The sequence below is a fragment of the Arvicola amphibius genome, chromosome 9 (assembly GCF_903992535.2).
Source record: "Arvicola amphibius chromosome 9, mArvAmp1.2, whole genome shotgun sequence".
NCBI lineage: Eukaryota > Metazoa > Chordata > Mammalia > Rodentia > Cricetidae > Arvicola > Arvicola amphibius.
In genome coordinates, this window is record NC_052055.2 from 57,405,999 (window position 1) to 57,425,912 (window position 19,914).

At 50.6% G+C, this 19,914-nt stretch overlaps 2 protein-coding genes across 13 annotated transcripts in view; both read right to left on the minus strand.

Moving 5' to 3' along the window:
* Positions 1 to 9,858, minus strand: part of Kmt2d (lysine methyltransferase 2D) — a 36,607-nt gene extending 26,749 nt beyond the window's left edge. For all 12 annotated transcript variants that reach the window (XM_038344241.2, XM_038344236.2, XM_038344233.2 and 9 more), the window contains exons 1-12: positions 9,681 to 9,858; positions 5,391 to 5,476; positions 4,999 to 5,125; positions 4,611 to 4,834; positions 4,396 to 4,505; positions 4,141 to 4,303; positions 3,791 to 3,956; positions 3,583 to 3,697; positions 3,308 to 3,456; positions 2,985 to 3,130; positions 1,416 to 2,849; positions 229 to 1,325 (exon numbers count right to left, since the gene is read on the minus strand). In XM_038344241.2, coding sequence (XP_038200169.1) covers positions 229 to 1,325; positions 1,416 to 2,849; positions 2,985 to 3,130; positions 3,308 to 3,456; positions 3,583 to 3,697; positions 3,791 to 3,956; positions 4,141 to 4,303; positions 4,396 to 4,505; positions 4,611 to 4,834; positions 4,999 to 5,125; positions 5,391 to 5,439 — 3,780 coding nt within the window. In that variant the 5' untranslated portion in view covers positions 5,440 to 5,476; positions 9,681 to 9,858. The remainder of the gene's footprint in view (positions 1 to 228; positions 1,326 to 1,415; positions 2,850 to 2,984; positions 3,131 to 3,307; positions 3,457 to 3,582; positions 3,698 to 3,790; positions 3,957 to 4,140; positions 4,304 to 4,395; positions 4,506 to 4,610; positions 4,835 to 4,998; positions 5,126 to 5,390; positions 5,477 to 9,680) is intronic.
* A 5,499-nt stretch (positions 9,859 to 15,357) lies between these two features.
* Rhebl1 (RHEB like 1) lies at positions 15,358 to 18,779 on the minus strand. The gene is made up of 8 exons (XM_038343188.1): positions 18,532 to 18,779; positions 17,893 to 17,964; positions 17,275 to 17,342; positions 16,934 to 17,016; positions 16,789 to 16,845; positions 16,539 to 16,586; positions 16,012 to 16,093; positions 15,358 to 15,849 (listed from the first exon to the last, which is right to left on the minus strand). Exons 1-8 carry the CDS (start codon positions 18,581 to 18,583, stop codon positions 15,760 to 15,762), a joined length of 552 nt encoding a protein of 183 aa, XP_038199116.1. The 5' UTR covers positions 18,584 to 18,779; the 3' UTR covers positions 15,358 to 15,759.
* Positions 18,780 to 19,914: the final 1,135 nt, after the last annotated feature.

Consider the following 19,914-nt stretch of genomic DNA (forward strand, 5'->3'; position numbering starts at 1 on the left):
AGAAAGAACAACAACAAAAATGACTTGAGAGGACCAACGTTTTATGCCCAGTTGTCTTTCTGAGTGACCATGAACCTGAGTCAACCATTTACTCCTCTACGCACAGTAGTAGGCTAGGCAAAGCTGGACTAAAGAATCTCTGTGTGAGTCTAGACTACGCAGTCAGGTGCAAAGGCAGCTCGGAGCTCAGGGCTGTAACTGACATCGGGTGGCTGAGAAGCCTCTTACCTGTTTGATTCGGGAACGGGCTGGGGAGCTGCGCCGCCGGCCTTTGTCTCCCTCCGCTTTGCCTCCACTGACAGTTGTCCCGGTGTCACACAACAGTGAGTCATCAGTCTCTGGCAGTGAGTCGGTACAGAGGCGCAAGGAGCCCTCATCCCGGGCTGGACTGACATCTGTAGACACTCCCAGCTCCATGGACAAGGAGCCACCCCCCTCAGGATCTGGAGAGCCCAGGAGGGGCTCTGAACCAGGAAAACTGGCACTAGCATCGCCCTGGCTCAGATTAGAGATCTCATTAACAATGTCTGATTTGATGAGAGTGGGTGGCATGGGGGCCACTGGTGCACCAGGCTCCTCCTGCTCTTCACAGGGTGAGCCCTGCCCTGCCTGTTTGCAATCTGGGCCATAGACCTCCATAGGGGTCACAGGAGTCAGCTCCTCAGGATCCAGGAGCACAGGAGAACCTTTAAGTTCACTAGGCAGACTGCCGGGGGTCTGTCCAGCCTGTGACTCTGAAGTCCCATCTAGAGGGGCCGTGTCTTCTCCCAAGCCAGAGAAGTCATCCAGGGCGGGGGCAGGGCTGGGGGCAGGGCAAGAAAGGTCCTCCATAGGGGATGGCAGAGGACTGGTGGCACTGGGTTCCAAGGCTGGGCACTCAGGTTCTGGACCTTTCTCAGTCTCCATTTCATGCAGCTCAGCTTCATCCGAGACATCCACTGCCTTCTGCACAGGACTCAATGGGGAGGGGACAGACAGCGGCAGAGCGGGAGGTGAACACTGGGAAGCAGGAGAACTTGGAGGAGGCAAGGAATGCTGAAGGAGTGGAGAGCAAGGTGGAGGAAGGGTCTCCATGAGGAGAGGAGAAGCAGGTCCCATGGGGGAGCCTGGAGATGGAGGAAGGATCATTGGGGGTACGGGCTCAGGGTCAGTGCAGTTAGCTTCTGGTGGAGGGCTGATAGGTGTCTCTAGGATTGGGGCAGCCAACGGTGACTCAGGGTCACTGTCCCCTTTGGCACCAAAGGGGTACTCTAACTCCCCCAAAGGAGACAAGGCGGGAGGCGCTGCAGCTGGGATAATGGGTGAGAGTGGAGGAGGAAGAGGATCTGAGGGAGAAGAAAAAGAGAGACTTAGATTAGATGTGCTGTAAAGTGTTAAGACTGCCCCAGAGCAGAGGGACATTAGCATATCCTTACCTGGTGGCATCAGCCGAGGTGACAAGGCTGGCTCCCCGGAAAGGGACAAGGGCAGCTCCTCAGGAAGTGGGGATAAAGGTGGTTCCCCAGGCTCAGACACGGCTTGCTCTCCAAGCATGGGGGATAAAGGTGGCTCCCCAGTTGGGGGAAACAAGGACAACTCCTTCGGTGCAGGGCACTGGCTTGATTCCTCAGGAGGTTCTTCAGGCCGAGGAGATCGGTATAGTTCCTCAGGCTTGGGGGACAGGCATGGCTCCTCAGGCATAGGGGACAGGCAAGGCTCCTCAGATTGGGGAGACAGATGTGGTTCCTTAGGCTGAGGGGATAGGTGTGGTTCCTCAGGCTGAGGGGACAGATGTTGTTCCTGAGGCACAGGGGACAAGCGTAGCTCCTCAGGCTGAGAAGATAGACACGGCTCTGCAAGCACAGGGGACAGGCATGGCTCCTCAGACCGTGGAGACAGAGGCAGTTCCTCAGGCTGGGGACAGAGTCGGGGCTCCTCAGGCTGAGGAGACAGGTATGGTTCCTCAGACTGAGGGCAGAGTCTCGGTTCCTCAGGCAGTGGTGACAAGGGCGACTCTTCCAGCGGCAGGGACATAAGTGAGTCCTCTGGTGGCGGTGAAGCTGGAGAGTCTTCAGGGGGAGGGGAGAGTCGTGAAGCCTCAGGTGGAGGTGATGTGGGAGAGTCCTCAGGTGGAGGGGAGAGGGGAGATTCCTCAGGTGGTGGGGACAGCCGTGAGACCTCAGGCAGGGGAGATAAGTGTGACAGGACAGGCAGAGGGGAGAAGCGTGACACTTCAGGTGGGGGGGACATAGGTGAGTCTTCAGGTGGGGGAGACATGGGTGAGTCCTCAGGGGGTGGGGACAGGCGTGATGCCTCCGGAGGTGGGGACAGAGGAGACTCTTCAGGTGGAGGAGACAGAGGAGACTCTTCAAATGGTGGGAACAGACGAGAGGCCTCGGGTGGAGGGGACATGGGTGAGTCTTCAGGTGGAGGGGACATGGGTGATTCTTCAGGCGGTGGAGATAGGCGAGATGCTTCAGGTGGTGGGGAAGTGGGCAATTCCTCAGGTGGAGGGGACAGAGGAGATTCCTCAAATGGTGGAGACAGGAGTGAGGCTTCAAGAGGTGGGGACAGGGGCGTCTCTAATGCAGGAGAGGGGGCTGACTCCTCCAGTGGAGAAAAAGGTGATGATTCAGGTGGGGGAGACAAAGGAGAGTCCTCAGTCGGTGGGGACAGGTGTGATGTCTCAGGTAGCATGGATTCAGGTGATTCCTCAGGTGGTGGGGACAGGCGTGAGGCCTCAGGTGGTGGAGATGAAGGGGATTCCTCAGGTGGTGGGGACAGGGGTGACTCCTCTGGCGGAGGCAGCAGTGGCATCTCCTCATTTAGGGGAGCCTCCAACTGGGCTTCAAGCTGGGTCCCTGCTCTCCCTGTAGACACAACACAGTCTATTCCCACCTAGCTCAGATCCTAACTCCACAAAGAGTGCAGGGTCTGGAGAAAGCAAACTCTGCCTCTACCACAGAACAAAACAGTAATTTCAGGGACCTTTAAACCCTACTCACCTAGTGGTTTGGCTTCACATTGCAGGGGCCCCGGTTCCTTGGGTTGCATAGAGGTCACGTGCCCACCCTTTGGCTGCCCTTGGCATGCAACGTACAGAGCATCGGGCTCATCAGTGGGGATATCACCAGGCTCTGGGGGTGAAAATCTGCAGAGGGTACAGGGGAGCAGGCACTGTGGCTCTCACCAGCTAACAACTCCCAGAGAGCATACTGGGGCAAGGCATAAATACTATGGATTGTACTACTGACTGCCCACTTTTAACATGGCCCCTGCCAGTCTCACCCCTTCTGATACCCCATCCCAATCTGTCTATACCACTTACCTGCTACAGCCAGGTGGGCGCTGCTCAGCAACATGCTGACTTCCCTGGGTTTTATGACAACGGTGACAGAGTGAATAGTTCTCAAACCACTCAGAGTTCGGATTCAATTCTGCTGAGCCTGTCCCACAGGCCCGACATACCCGGCATGTCTAGGGGAAGCAAGCAGGCAAGACAGGCACTACTCAAACCACAGTGGAAAACAAAGAAGTACACACAACTGGCAAACGCAAGAAACTCTGGAGATGCTGAAGGAGCTGGCATCAGAAGACACTCACCGTACATTTCCACGAGTGAGCAGGTAGCTCCTCGATGGGCGGTTGTAAGCAGAAAGTATGATATCCTTTGTCACACGCCTCACAGACCAACATCTTAGAGTCATTACCAGGTTTCCTGAGGGGCACAGGACACGTTATGGGGTCCTTCCTGGTACCGTTTTCTGCTCATACTTTGCATATGGCTACACTTCAGCCCTTACACTCTTACCTGCAGGCTTGGCACTCTTTGCATTCAGGGCACTGCCAGCCAGCACGCTTGCGGGCAGTCAGAGCAGTGTCCAGACAGGCTCCATGATAGTGATGCCCACAGCTAGTGCAGAAGAAGAGGTCACAGAGCTCCCCCGGCCCCTCACACACTGCACAGCGAGCCTCCTCTGCAACAGGAAGGAAAGGACAGTGCAGGTCAGCTTTGGGGTGCCCATACCACTGAACACTGTAAAATATAACTACCACGCATTTGGTTCAGAATGACTCTATGTAATTTTAGATTTGAAGAATGCTTTATGGAGGACACCTGGCCCTTCATTTTCTCTGTATCCACAGAACAGGACTTCTCACCCAAATGTGCAGCCCCCTCACTGTGGTCTGGGCAGAGCAGCCGCAGGGTTTTCATTGATAAGAAGGAACCACTGGCAGCTGCACAGGGAAAGTGGTAAAGCCGTGGACATCCAGGTGAGCGGCAGGGAATGGAGGCACCGAACCTGGTGCAGTGGGAGCAGCGCTGTGAGGATGAGAAGAACGTCAGCTCTCTCTAGGCTCAGAGTGCCCCACTCTACCCTGCTTTCACCTACTCAACTGTCAGCTCAGCCCTACCTGGGAGATCCCTGAGAAGATGGCCTTGTCCACACCACATAGTTCTGGGCCCTCCTGCCCCCACACACCTGCTGACCACACGGCACACCAGTGATGTGCCCAGCAGTGCCCTTTATAGGTGGGAAGGGGTAAAGAGAGGAACAAGTTAACACAGTGACCAGGAGCTCAAGACTGCCCAGCCTCTACTTTGCTTCCAGCCCACCTCTCTCACTTACCTCCAGGTTCTCCTAGGTGGGCAGGTGTAAGGCCCTCAGGGAAACCAATTTGTGACAGGTCCTCACTGAGCAGCACTGCTTCACAGGGCCCCAGGTTTCCCCCAGAGGACACCGCTGGAGACCGGGGCCAGTCAAATGGCAATTCAAAGCGCTGCAGCTCCCTCTGCCCATGCAGGCTGGGCTCCCCGCAGTTACAGAGAGCACACCGCCGTGCTGGACCCCCGCTGTGGACACACAAACATCAGCACTATGCAGGCCCTGATGACCACATGATGGCCATATGCATGCATCCTCCTCTTTTTATTCCCCACAGCCTCTCCTGTAGAGCCCTAGACACACTAATCAAATCTTTATGTGCACAGAAAGTCCCGTTTCCACACACAGTTACCTGCAGTCATGAGGAAGCTTTTGAAGCCTGGGACTCCCAGAGCTGGGGACAGAGACCTCCCCAACACACAGGTTAGGAAGGTCTGGCTCAGTGGTACCCGGCTCCTCAGAGGCTGCAGGTCCATCAGCTGAATAAACAAACAGAACAGTACTGACTTAGATTACCAAGTTTACTCATCGGATGCATGAAAATTACCTAAACCCTCAATAGCTCACAGTGGCATTGAAACTTTTGTCTCAAAGAACAAAGTTCGCCAATTTCCTGTCTATTACAGACTTAGCCAGGACTTGTGCCAGAACTAGACATAAAAATTGTCCTTACTCTCTAGAAACTACAGGGAAACCCTGTTTCAAAAAACCAAAAAAAAAAAAAAAAAAATTGTCCTTACTTACCTGCCGGTTCTGAATCTTTATCTTCACCAGGCGGCTTCTGGCTGTCCATCCCTCTCTCCGACTGGGCAGGGCCCTCTCGGGGAGACCTGTTGGTGCCAAAAGATACTCGTATGTGCAGTAAACTTCTCCAATGAGCCTTTTTCCCATTATAAGAAATCAACTAATGGTAATCAGACCCTTTAAACATCAGAGACAAACCTTGTCTTGCAAACTTCTATAGTAATGACAAGTAAAAGTATTCGAAATAGTATTCCACTACCAACCTCTTCCCCAAACACATACCTCCTCTCATCCTGGTTCCCACTTTCCCACTTCTACCCTACTCCATAACAGTTCCTAGGGCAATCACATATAACTAAAAATACATCCAGTTACATTTAGCAGAATTCATTGTCTCATCTTAACTCCTGGGCCCTATTCCCTGGCCTTTATTCTCAGGTCTCAGGTTAGCTACTATCCTACAGTCCTGGAAGTAATCACTGGGTAATCATGACCCAGAAGTCTCAGTCATGCCAAAATCCCTTTCTCAAAAGGAAGAGTCCTAGGGTCTTGCAAGAAATTCAACACAGCACTAAACTAAAGGCTAGCTGTGAATGGATCTCCACTGCTTTCAACAAGGACATCCCAAACACAACAAACAGAACCCTCAGTTGCCAGTCATGAGACTCAGGACCACCACTGGCCCCAGCCCTAAAGGAGCTCTGGGTCTCACTTAGCATGAAGGCCTCAGGTTGTTGCCCTTGGCAACGCCAACTGCCCTTCTTCCTTAGAGGCTCTTAGTAGTTAACAGAAGTGGGCCTTAAGAGTTACTGAGCATGTGTAAGCAGGCCTGGGGCTAAGCATGCTGGGAGTTGTAGTCTCAGGAAGCACATTGCTACTTGGAGGAGGGCTAAATGGGGCAGGACATAACAGAGCAGAATAGTTTCCTTCCTCTTAAGTCAAGCAGGGTTTCCAAATACTCTCAGTTAACGGTCCCTCTCTCCCTTCTCATAGAGTCCATCATATATCAAAACCCAATGAAATATACAAATCTACACCTGAAAAGCTTAAGACCCACAGGACATTTGGTGAATTTTCCTTGACCTCTAAGGCAGCACAGTAAGTATTGTACAAAGGCCGAGAGGAGTCAAGAGTAAGAATTACAGAGATACTAGGCCTGGTGGCACATTCAATAATGCCATTTCTTGGGAGACAGAAACAGAGGGATCAATCCAAGTTGGAGGCCAGCCTGGTCTACACAGAGAGCTCCAGGCCAGTCAGAGCTACATAGTTAAACTGTTTAAACAGACAAGAATTACCAGATTATAACTAGGAAAGGAACCCTACGTAAGAAGGGTGAAAAGGATAAGTGCCTGCAGCTGTTGGTGAGAAGGGTGGGCCCTTTTCTTAATCAGATGGCGATGGTGAGGTGCAGAGAACCCAGAAAAAAAACTGTAAATACTAACGGTCTGGGAAATTCATCTCCCATCATTCCCTCTCCTCCTGTTTAGCCAGTGATCACACCAACCTGGGTACAGATAATCCTGTGCTCTAACACTGGACAGCAAATATCCCGGTCAATCACTTGGAAGCTAAACAACAAGGGAAACACTCAGAGTGCCCACGATCAGAAATCAATTCCCCAGCTAGCATGGCATCAGTTTTCCTTCCCTACATTCACAATTTCATTTCCAACGCTGGCAATACCCCCCCCCCCCCAGCCATGTCGAAGTAAAGGATGTTACCTTACTTTCCTCCGACCACTCAGGCCTCGCCAGGTAAGGGACTCAAAGCTTCACCTGACACCTATTACCTCCATTCCCAAACCACCTTTTCCCAAACCTTACACACAACAGTCCATTTAAAAGAAAGCAGGATGCTTATCTGGCCAGCTTACAGAAAAGGGCTCTGAACTTCAAGAGGCCCTTACAAGTCACCTGTGGTAAGAGGGAACTGGAGGTCAAGACTCAAGTCAGCCCCCTCTTCCTACTCAGTGGTGACACCAAAGGTCCAAGAGGACTTCAAAATTTTCTAAATGTTTGCACCTTATCATATTTTCCTCACAGACCCTCCACCAACTCTGTTCTCAGAGTGGAGGCCAAAGGCGCCACAATCAGCAACAAATAGAAAGCAACAGTGATAACACAGTGGGTAGGAGGGCCGCCTCACACAAGGCCAGAGGGACAAATTCCTCTGCCCTCCCCCAAGCACAGCTTTCTCAGGCTGGTAAAGCAAGCTAGCACTGCCCAAGAAGGTACAGAAACTACCTTCTTCATCTAGCCTTGAGGAACAGAGCAGCAATGTCCTCCAAAGTAAGAGTCCCACTCATAGAGCTAGGGAGGGTGAAAGACTCAACAGCAAAGAGCAAACTGTCCTTTTTCTGTACCATAAAGAATCCAGGAGCATCTCCAAGAAGCTGAAACCTTAGACCCTGACTATTCGAGCCTGAAGTCCAACATCTATACCGAAATACCAAGCGCACAGCAATCAAGTCCCTGGAGGCATTTAAACAAATAAAGGCAAAGGTCCCCCATCCCACATCCCATCATTCAGTCAGTAAACACAGACACACACATATATATCCCAAGGGGGTTTTCCCTGGATCGAAACTAGGCTAGTACCTGGGCCAGGCTTCCTCTGTTCTAGGAGCTGACACCTCTTAGTCTTACATCTAAAAGGCCCAAACAACAAGAAAGAAGGCAGAGATTTACTCAGCCACTCTCCTTCCTGTGTTCACCCTAGACCAATAGATTTCACTCCATTTTCTCTGCAAGGGAGGAAATGGAGGCTTGGAGGGGTGAAAGGCTGGAGCAGGCCCTTGAGTGAACAGCTCTTCAGTGGGGCTCAGGACTTCCTGGTTCCCAGCTAGAGAATCAAACCACACCTCTCTCCACCCCCATTTTCGGGCAGTCCTCTAGGAAGGAGCCAAATGGTAACACATTGTCCCTGGGTCGGGTCAGCCTAGGGGGTAGTGAGAGCTAACAAGGTACAGTGCCACCTAAGAAAGTCACTGGAGAGCAGACAACAGGCACAGAGACCACAGGTGACAGCTCACCTTACTCCACCACTCCTGTGCCACCTCTCCGAAACCTTTCAAGGAGAGAGCCCTTACTTTCCCCTCTCTGAGACAAGACTCAAGGAGATCTAGCAAATGTATTTTAGAGGGGGTGAAATAAGGGAGCAAAATGCACTAGCCAAATCCCTGCTGGGCAACACGACAGGTGTGAGAGGCTGTCCCAGCCCAGGGCCCAGAGGCTGAGGCGGGAGGTTCATGCTGCACCCTTCCTGCAGCACATACACACCCCTTCTCCCCAGCACCTCCTACCAGGGGTGGAAACACTGGCTTCCAGCAGAAAAGAGCACAAATAAAGTCATTTCTCCACCAAAGAGGTACAAGCCACCTTATTCTGAAGGGCCAGGAGAGCATCAGAGAACTATTTACCACTCAGTAGCCAGAAAAGCATTTTAGAGGTCTGGCAGGGGCCTTCAGGATTGGTCAGGGACTCATGGACAGCTAACTCTCTACACTAGGCCCAGAGAAAGCAGGAGACAAAAGCCATTTTTTTGCAGCCCACATTCGTAGAGAACAAATCTCAACGGCCTCCTCTATAATCCCCTGGAGATTATGTCCATCCCGAGAGGAAGGGAGGCAAAGCAGGTTAACACACCACTAGGCCTTTCTGGGGTCACTTTGCCAGGCAGGGGTAGTTTAAAGTTGAACCAGCAAGGCCAGAGCTGCCCCAGCCCCACCTCCTTGCCCCAGCCACCCCTCTTCATCACACCAGTTTCCACCCACCCTCCCCCTGCTGAAGGACCCACAGCTCCTTGAGTTTCCCAGACTGTTGTGGGTGCCCGGCTAGGTAGGAACAACATTAAAGTCCAATCTGGCAGTAAGTCCGACCTGGCAGCGGCACCCCCACTCCAGGTCGATCTCCAGGTCCCAAGGAATCCTGGAGGTTGGGGGTGGGGGACAACAGCCTAGGATTGGTTTTGGCATCAGGGCCTGGGTCCTAGTTTGGTGGAACTCCCTCAACACAAAAATAAACAGGCAGAGAGGCTATCTGGACATGTTCCCAAACTCCTGTAGTTCCCTGAACCCCAAATCTTTAAAGAGGCACACCCCAAGAAACCAGGCCTCAGCTCTGCTTTGGTGACTGGCTCAGGTTCCCTTGACAGACCCTGCCAAAGGAACCCTTCCCAACTCTGGCACCCCCTTCTCCAACCTAAAGGCCAGCACCGGCCAAGATAGTCCATCTGGCTGTGCCCCCAGTCAAACCCTTTCTGGGCCCAGGCCGGGCGGACTTCACTCACCTCTTCACAGGGCGATCCAGAAATCCTCATCCGAGAACATGGCCAGAGCCCGGGCCGCTCCCCGACCTCCAACCGCCAGAGCGATCACAGCCGCCCCCCACTCGGGGGGGCTTAAGGGGGCCAAGAACGGTAAATCCAGGTCGGAGTGGCCACCCTTTCCCCGGGAAGAAAAAAAAAAAAAGCAAGAAGCCAAGAGGGGTTCTCTGCCTCGGGTTCCAGCAGTTTAGGTTTCCATGGACAGCCCCAGGGCGGCGAATCCCGAGCGGACACAAAGAGAGCACCGGTGGCTTTGATCTTGGGCGAGCAGGCTCCGCATCAGCGTCGCCGGGCGGCCTCCCAGTCCTAGGGCCCGGCCAGCGCCCCGGCCGCCCGCGCCGGGCTCGGGCGGAACGTCGAGGCTCTCCAGATGGAACGTCGAGGCGCCTCCCCAGCAGCCCGGAAGGAATGCCGCGCCGCGCCGCGCCGCGCCGCGCCGCACGCCGGGCCCGGATGGAACGTGAGCCCCTCGCAGCCGCGCCGAGCCCCTCTCCCCGCCCGGCCGGCGCCCCAGGGCCGCGCGAGCTACGGCGACACGGAGCCCGCGGAGCCGGCGGGGCCGAACCTGACACACACCCAAGCGCCGGGCTCCGCGACCCCGAGCGTCCCCCCTCGGCGGCTTCGAGCCCCCCACCTTCTGCTCCCCCCCCCCGGGGAAGGGAGGAGGGTTGGTGGGCGAGGAAGAGGAAGGGGCGGGCGGTGCGAGCCCTCTGCCCGCTCCCCTCCGGCCGCTCCAGGCCCAGCGCTCGCCTCCCTTCCCCTCTGGCCTCGGGAGCTGCCCCGCCCCCGGCCTGGCCGGCTGTAGTCCGCAGCACCCCCTAGACCCCCGGCAGGCTATGATCGCGGGGGGTCTAGAGGTGCATGGTCCAGCCCCGGCTCCCGGCGCCGGGGGGTCAGGAAACTGAGCGGAAAGTGGGGAACGAGGCAGCCATTTGCAACCGGAGAGGAAAGTAGTGCAGCACGGCGCCGCTCCGCCTCCCCCCCCCTCCGCCTCCTGCTCGGCCGGTAGGGTGGTTCCTGCGAAGAGCCTATTTCCTCGCCAGAGATCTGGGCAGCGGTCGTAGAGACTCGAGGAGCGTCCGGAGCGAGGTCCAGGGGGTGCCTTTTGCCTAGGGAACCCCACTCAAGAAGGGGAGAAAGGAGAAGAGGAGGCCCTATTTTGTGTTGGAGCGGGGCGGCGGAGGGGTACAACCCTCTCGCAGGAAAGGCTGTGACTCTGCAGTTCTACGCACACGCTTCGGGATCCTTCCGCCGCAGGTTAACCCCTACTGCGCCAGGCTGGCCGCCGGGCAGACACGTGGGAATAAAGCCCCCCTCTTCTTCGCCGCGGCTCAGGAACTGCCTCCTTTACCTCCTGGGTGGTGAAATTAAGAGTTTAGCCACTTCTTAATTCTGTTTCCTAAAGTCATTGGCCCTTGAAACTCCTTGTTTTGGCTGGGGACAATCTTTGCCATGGGGTGGGGGGGGGGGAATGGAAAAAGAGCCTCGAGATTGGCCGCTGCTCTGCATCCTGGGAACTGGAGTCCGCAAATGGAGAAAGTGAGGCACGGCGCCTGGCGCTGCAAAGGGTGGGTTCTTGCCACGTTCGGGGGCCGGAAGAGAGCTGGACGAGTCTCAGGTCTTCTAACTCCAAGACCCTTTCGTGCCGAAGGACTGTCGGTGTTCTCACGATCCCCAAAACATCTATCTAGAGTATCCCATCCCGTATTTAATTTTTCCCGAAAATTTTCTGAACCTGCCTCTCTCTCTCTTTTCTTAAAAAAAAAAAAAAAAAAAAAAAAAAAGCTAAATACCCTGCTAGTTGGCTGGAATTTTGTTAATCTGGATAAGACCTTGGCAAGCGCTCGCACCCCAAGTCTGAATGATAGGGAAAATAGAATTACTTTTTCTGCATAGACTATACATGGAGTAAGCAGGTTGAGACAAATTAACTGTTTACTTGATACTTTATATCGACTTAGCTTTTCTCACCAGCATTGGTGAGAATTATCTCCATATTACAGATGAAAAGACTGAGGCTAAACTAAAGGAAATCAAGGAATCACCCTAAGAAATTAATCCATAATTCAAACCAAAGGCAACGTTTTCCCCGTAGATTTAAAAAAAAAAAAATTAAAGGCCTGAAAATGAGATGGCCTGAAGGGTAAACGGAAGACCTGGTTCGACCCCTGAGGCCCACCTAGTGAGAGAGAACGGAGAACAAGTTGTCCTCTGGCCTTAACATACCCATTGTGCCCCCCAACCTTCACATACCCATTGTGCCCCCCACACACACAGTAATAAATCAGTGTAACTTTGAAAAGTTTTTTTTTAAGAGGAAAAAGAAAGAAGCTGGCAAATTAGGTCTGAGGCAACGTTTGTGGGAAAAGCAGAGAATGATTCATTCTGATGGAAATGTGCTGTATCCACAGGAATATAGCCATTAGATACATGTAGCTATTGAGTACTTTGAAATGTTGGTAGGTGGTGCAACTCAGCAACTTAATTATAACTATGTTAAACTTAGTCACGTGTGACCTTCCATATTGGATAGTGCTGATCAGGCCATGGCCGTAGGAGGGATCAGTAGCAGACACATCCTGCTATCCATACATTGGCATCATGTTTTCTAGTCTCAACACTGAACCACTAAACCCTATTTCAGCAATTTTTTTTAAAGAAGAAATTTCTAAATGATCCCAAGCTGTAGAAGAACTAGGAATTGAAAACTAGAAGGCACCTCTCTGCTGGCTGTACCCAAAAAGGAAAAGCAGACCCTTACTAGAAGATACTAGTACTGACTGGTTAATCTATGATGCACTATCATGAACATTATGTATATTACCTCAATTCTCACATTTTTGTTTTAAGACAAGGTCATATTATGTAACCCTGACCCACCTGGACTCTGCCATCTAGATAAGGCTATCCTCTAACTTAAATCCATGTTGCTTCTGCCTCCTGAGCACTGGAATTAAAGACGTGCTACACCTGGCCCCTCATTTCTCACTTTTCCTCTGAAACAGACTTAAAACTTTTAGTTATATGTGTATTTGTATGTATCCTTGTGAGTTTGTGTGTACTACATAGATGCATGAGCCTCCAGAGGCCAGAAGAGGGCAGTGGAGCCCCTAGAACTGTAGTTACAGGCACTTGGGAGCCACTATGTGGGGACTGGGAACCAAACTTTCGTCCTCTGCAAAAGCATTATGCACTATTAACCACTGAGCTCCAAGTCTTTTTTTCTTTCTTTCTTTTTTTTTTTTTTTTTAATTTACATGTACCTTAGGTTAGGGCCACCCCTTGAAGCTAGAATTATAAGCACTTGTAAGCTGCCTAGTGTGGGTGCTGGGAATTGAACTTTGGTCCATTTGTAAGACAAATACGTGTTCTTAACCACTGAGCCATCTCTCCAGCCCCAAGGCTTCTTTTTAATATAAAGTCTTAACCCGAGTTTGGTACTGCAGTAATGTGAAGGCCGGAGTTAAATGGCTCAGGAGGTAAAGTAGTTTGCTACCAAGGCTGTTTGATCCCCAGGACAGTGGATGGAGAGAATTAATTCCTGAAAGTTGCTCTCTGATCTCCACAATGCACCACAGCATGTTTTACACACAGACACACACAATCCTATCAAAAGGACAACAAAAACAATTTTCAAAAAAATAGCAGGCTTGGTGGCACCAATCTGTAATTCCAGCTATTGGGAGGATTAACAGCACTGACAGGGTCAACGCCTGCCTAGGCAATTAAGGGAGACTCTATTTTAGTATATTCAGAGGCTGAATTTCAGCGGTTAAAAACACGCACTGCTTGATCTTCCAGCTGACCTAGGTTTGATTCCCAGAACCTTCTTGGTGGCTAACAACCATCCATAACTCCATTTCCAAAAGATCTGATGCCCTCTTCTGGCCTCAGAAGGCACAATACGTGAGTGGGGCACAGGTGTGCCTGTAGACAAAACACCCATACGCTAAAAATAAATCTTTTTTGTTGTTTGGTTGGTTGTTTTTGTTTGTTTTTTCAAAACATGGTTTCTCTGTGTAGCCCTGGCTGTCCCAGAACTCACTCTGTAGACCAGACTGGCTTCTACCTCCCAAATGCTAGAATTAAAGGCATGCACCACCACCACCCAGCTAAAATAAAAAAATGAATAAATAAAATAAAATTAAAAAAAAACAAACTTAAAAAGAACTCGCTAGAGGGCTAACTGGCCCAATGAATAAAAGACACTTTTTGCCATACCTGAAGATCTGAGTTCGATCCCCAGGACACATTGTAGAAGAGAATCAACTCTTGCAAGTTGCCTTCTAACCTCCACTTAAATGCTATCATATGCCCACACATAATATTTTTAAAATACTAATTTTTTAAAAAAGGAATATCTGGGTGATGCTAATACATACCTTCAATCCCAGCACTCTGGAGGCAAAGGCAGGCAGATATCTGAGTTCGAGATCTGATCTACAGAATGAATGAGTTCCAGAAGAGTCAGGGCTGCACAGAGAAACCCTGTCTCAACAGCAAAACGGACTGGAACTATAACTCAGTGGCAGAGTACTTGGCTGATATGTGAAATCTTCATATACAGCCCAGGATGCCCCCCTCCTCCTTCCTCAGCCTTCAAAATGCTAGGATTGGAGGTGTACCACCACACCTGAAGCCAATTTAACCATACTTCACAAATGGGAAAATCAGGCTAACTGGGTACTTCAGCTTTCTCCACTTAGCAGAGAAGGTCATTGTTTTCTGTTACACTATGGTGCCTCTTAGGTAACCCTTACAACTCCCCTTGAGATGAATTTGTGGAGGTGGGTGAGAGGTCAAGGAAGACAGAGGCAGGGGCTGGAGAGACAGCTCAGCTTATGCAGGACCATGTCCAGTTTCCGGTACCCGTGTTCACCACCACTGGGAACTACAGTTCCAAGGAATCAGATGCTGCTGCCTCCTCAGGTACCTGCACTCACATGTACACCCCCCACACATAATTTTAACAGTCGAGTGAAAAAGGCCCGCCCCTTACTAGCTGAAATATCCATCCTACTGTAACAGTTAATCAGACAGGGCAGAAACAAGTCCTTGACACTTAAAATATATAGCATTTTATATATATTCCAAAGGTGCGCAAGGCAAAAAGATAACTAAATGGATAAAAGAAAAAGACAAAAAAAATTTTAAAAAGCACTATATTGAAAGGAACAAGGGACATTAGGGATGGCAGAACTAATGTCCACCAAAAACATCATTTCTTGCTTTTCTCAATTTTCTTAGGTTTCACATACTTCTAGCCTCTGCCTCTACTCTCCTTGACTTCATTAGAAATGAGGGGCTTCCTTCATTCTACTTCCTCCATGCTGAGTGTAGCAATTGTCAAGGTCCGAGGACAACAGCTGGTCAGCACATGGCAGCTGGTCACTAGGGGGCAGTAGATCTGCAGTTAAGGGGGATCTTCAGCACCCACAAACTTAGATGGGAGATGGGTGGGGCAGCCCGATAGAACTTGGTGAAGTTTAGAAAACAAACAGCAAAATAAGTGAAAAGGGCAAGTAGTTAAAGCTGAGGGTAGTGGTCCTTAGTGAATGAGAAGTAAGACAAGATTTTGTACTGTCCACTCCTCAGTGCTCCCCAGACACAGAAGTCGACAACGAAAGATTTCTCAGTTTATTTGCAAATACACATTGTCAGCCCAGGAACCAGCTCTACTTTCAGAACTGCCAAGCAACAAATACCCTTACCCAACCAACACCCAAAACCTACCCAGGAGGGTGGGGTCTGGATAATCAGTGCCCAAGACTCATATCCCAACTGTGCAGACTGTAAAAGTTCATTTAGAAAAACAAGGAGTTAGAAGCCAGTGTCCATGAGACATCTTGCCCCTTTGTAAACATTAACATCCAGGCTACCAGAACCTGGGATGAGTGTGCAAAAATGAGGGTACCATACTGTGTGCCCAGAGGGCCAGGGACATAGTTGGCAACCATACCAGTTAAGTCCTGAGGGTCTGCCCCCCACTGCAAGCTGGAAAATGCCTGCAGCAGAAACAAAGCAGTTATTCCATGCCAAGAGCTCACATAAGATAGCATCGGCGGTCTGGCCCATAAGAATTCTCCACACGGGCAATCTCCTGGATGACTTTGATGAAGATGTCTTGAGTTAGCTACAAGGAATAAGCAGATTCAGAAGTCAGTCAGTTGGCTGGGTGCCAATACTACACAGCCCTGAGGCAAACACACCACTCCCTCACCATCCCCACCACCAAGAGGTGTGTAAGGAAAGACACTGTCAACCATATCACCAAGTTAGTCTTTGGGTTAGGCACCTGATTATCTCTAGCAGACGACTCCACAAACGTTGCGCCCCAGGACTCTGCTAGCTTCTTCCCTTCGATGGCCTGCACCTCTCTGGAAGCAAATGTGGAACATAAAGATGGAAGGCAGAGAACAATGTCCGTAAGCTCTCTGAGAATTCTTTAAGATTTAGATTTCCTCTGATGTTTCACACCCCTCCCCCAAGGTCTGATGAGGGCAAGGTGAGAGAAAATACACGTAAACAAAAGCATGATGGGTAAAAGTTAAGACTGAAGCTGGAAATATGAATTATTGCTGTATGATAGGACTAGCCTTAAATAACCATCAAGGTAATGATGAAAAGGGGAAAATGGCTAGGCGTGGGGAGCCACCCTAAAACTTCAGCCGTCACTCTCAGAAAGGCAGGAAGCCAGGGAGCTCAAGGACAGCCTGGGCTACAAGGTGAAAATCCTGTCTCAGAGTCAAGGAAGGACTACAGCTTGACTGATCTCTAGTACGACTCTCTTTCCTATGCCTTGAGCAGCAGAGACTTACACACCTGTCTGGAGAGAGGTCTGCCTTGTTCCCCACAAGCACCACCGGCAGCCTGTGATGAAGCAGCAGTTACTACTGGATCACAATTACAGCCCCTTCCCATTCTCTACGGATCCCAACTACTCCAACGACAGCAAAGCTGGATGATTCCCCCAAATAAGTCAGGCATGACCTATGTCCAGTCTCTTCGGAATTCACACTTTTGCCTTCTTCCACACCCTCATGCCCACACTCTACTTCCTAGGGCCACTTACCGAGTTTTACCATGGCCTTCATGTAGCTTTTGGTACAGGCTCTTAATGATTTGGAAGCTTCAAACATAAGAAATAGAGCAATAATCTTAGTTCTAGGATAACTGCTGAGCCCTGCCAAGCCCCACTCAGAATCTTAGTCACATACCTATGCAGAGAGGTGACAGAGTACACAAGCACATAACCGTGAACCCCAATGATGAACGAGTAGGGCAGAATGCTGTACTCATCCTAACAAGAAACAGAAACATGAGTATTTGGGGCCACACCATTCAAATAGCATAAACTGGTGAGATACCATACAAGTGACCCTCCCTGGGATGTTTCTTATTCCCATTAAACAAATATGTAGTAGCTCCAATGAGCCTTGCACACTGTTTAACAGCTAAAACGTTTTTCTTTCCATACTACGTCACACACGAACCACACAGACCACAAGACTACGTAGGGCTGAACTGCAACATTTGGGCACCCTACCCCAACTTGTACCTGCCCTGCTGTGTCCACTAGATGTAGGTGAAACTCATCTTTGCCAAGAGTCACTGTCTTGCTGTAAGCTGGAAAAACAAAGAAGAAAATGTATTTACTGTGAGGTGCTTTGTAGGGCCAGTAACGTGTCTTCCTTTATATGCCTGACCCTGGCAGTGACACAGACAGACTAGTTCCAGGGAACTCTCCAGAAAACTGGAGAGACACGCTAGGGTTCTTGCTGTCCTCATCTATAGTACAGCATAGATTCTACACTATTCTGGGCTAGAACCTTGCAGAACTCTCTAGACCACCGGTTCTCAATCTGTGGGTCACAATCTTTTGGAGGATTAAGTATCACATATCCTGCATATCAGATATTAACAATTCAGTTACGAAATTGCCGCGAAATAATTTTATGGTTGGGGGAATCATCCCAACATGAACTGTATTAAAGGTTCACAGCATTAGGAAGGCTGAGAAGCACTGCTGTCTAGACACTCACAGAACAGGGTTCCCAGAACTGATTAACACAAATAAATCAGCCCCTTAGCAACAAAGAAATCTCAAATTATGGAGCTGGAAAGGGCACCCAATCTATCTAGGTTCACCCCCTTCACACTAAAGAACACTACTCACTATTCTCCACTGTAGGATCGTAGCCTTCCAGGAACTCGCCTTCCACAAATTGATGTGCCAAAGATGTCTTCCCTTTAAGGACCAGAGATTGTTGTAATACAATCATCCATCCATATTTACACTTTTGTCCTTTCGGACTGTGACCAGGACCAAAACACACCCCAAATCAGCTTCCCAGTCAGTGAGAGACCCCAACCAATGCTTCCCGTTGGCCTATTATTACCAACATCCTAACGCGTTGATTCCGCAGCAGTTTGATTATTGGGATGCATTCAGCGGCGCCGCAGGAAGCCTTTCCGTGCCCCACCCCACCTCACCCTTTGGAAGATCCAGGACTCCCCAGGATCTAGTGCACCAGCCCAAGGACACTTGCAAGTGTAGATTTCCACCAAGCCTTCAGATGCTGACCCCACCCCTGCTCCCAGAGTAATGCGGGGACCACTGATGCAACCACAGCCCCGTCCACTTTAACCCTTGAGCGCTCCTCTTCCAGCATCCCTCCACCCTTCCATAGCCTAGCAGAAAAGCTGACTTCTTCCCAGGCCACATTGGCTCCTCGTGTCACGTTCCCGCGACAGCGCGCCTCTTCTGGCCACAAAGCAACGGTGCGCTGGTGCTCTCCGGAGGGCGGAGACTCACCTACGGAGCGGTACCCAAGAATGGCCACCTTCCTATAGCGCACCAGCGGCATGACAGGACGCCGCCCGGAAGGACTCCTAAGAGCGCGGGCCGAGAGAGCCCGAACACCAGCCGGGGTGCAGGCGGCGGTGGAGCCCGGGAAGGACAGCAGCTCACCGAAGCTACGCCCGGCAAGCGGAAGAAAAACCAAAACAAGCCGCGCGCCCCGGGAAGCCCACGTGATCACAACACAGCGGCTCTACGCAAGGGAGCCGGGCACCGGGGGCTGGGGAGGGGCGGAATACCCGGCCGGGCGGCTCCAGGCTCCGCCCCCTAGGTTGCTCCCCATTGGTCCATTAGAATGAAGGCGGGCGGAGTCGCCCACAAGGAGGGACCGGTGGGCCTCACGTGGAGCGGGAGCTTTAGGAGCTGCACATGCGTAGACCTGAACTTGTTCATTCATAAAGAAAGAGAAACTCGGGGTCCTAGAGGTACTTGCCCATTTGCAGTCTAGCCACAGAGGCTGTGAATGTAGATGGAAAACACCTGTTGTGAAAACATAAAAGGAAAAGGAAAATACCTGCTGTGGTTGACTGGAGTGTTGGTTTTTGGTTTTGTGTTTTTGAGACAGGGTCTCACCTTGAAACTCTGACTGGCCTGCAACTCTCTATATAGATCATGCTGGCTTCAAACTCACAAGAGATTCAATTGTTTCCCCAGTACTGATTAAAGGATTGCACCGCTACACGTAGCTTTGGACAGGAGGTTGTATCGAAAAGATTCTAGGCCTCTGAAACCGGCAATGGTGGCACATGCCTATAATCCCAATACTCAGGAGGCAGAGGCCTTCCATCCTGCTCTACAGAGTGAATTCCAGAACATCCAGAGCTACACGAAGAAAGCTTCTTTGTGGGGCTGGAGAGTTGGCTCAGAGGTTAAGAGCACTGACTGTTCTTCCAGAGGTCCTGAGTTCAATTCCCAGTAACCACATGGTGGCTCACAACCATCTGTAATGAAATCTGGTACCCTCTTCTTGCCTGCAGGCATACATGCAGGCAGAACAATGTAAACAAATAAGTAATTTAAAAAAAAAAAAAAGAAAGAAAGAAAGAAAGCTTCTTTGTGGGGAGGGGAAAAAAGATTCTGGGTCTTCCTTTTCTGTCTCTAGCATCCTTGGGTTAGGGGGAAAAAAGCATAATAAACAGAATTCCAGTATATCCCTGCTTTCCCCGGCATTCAGGCTGGACCTCTTGTTGGTAGTTGTTAGTCGTCTAGGACATAGTCACAGGCCTGGAGTTCTTATTCTTGGGGAAATAGCTTCAGCGTGTGATTGTGCAGTCTGAGGTTTCATTTTTATAATCAGGACATTGATTTATTCAACAGTTTTGAATTGTTTTAGTTTTT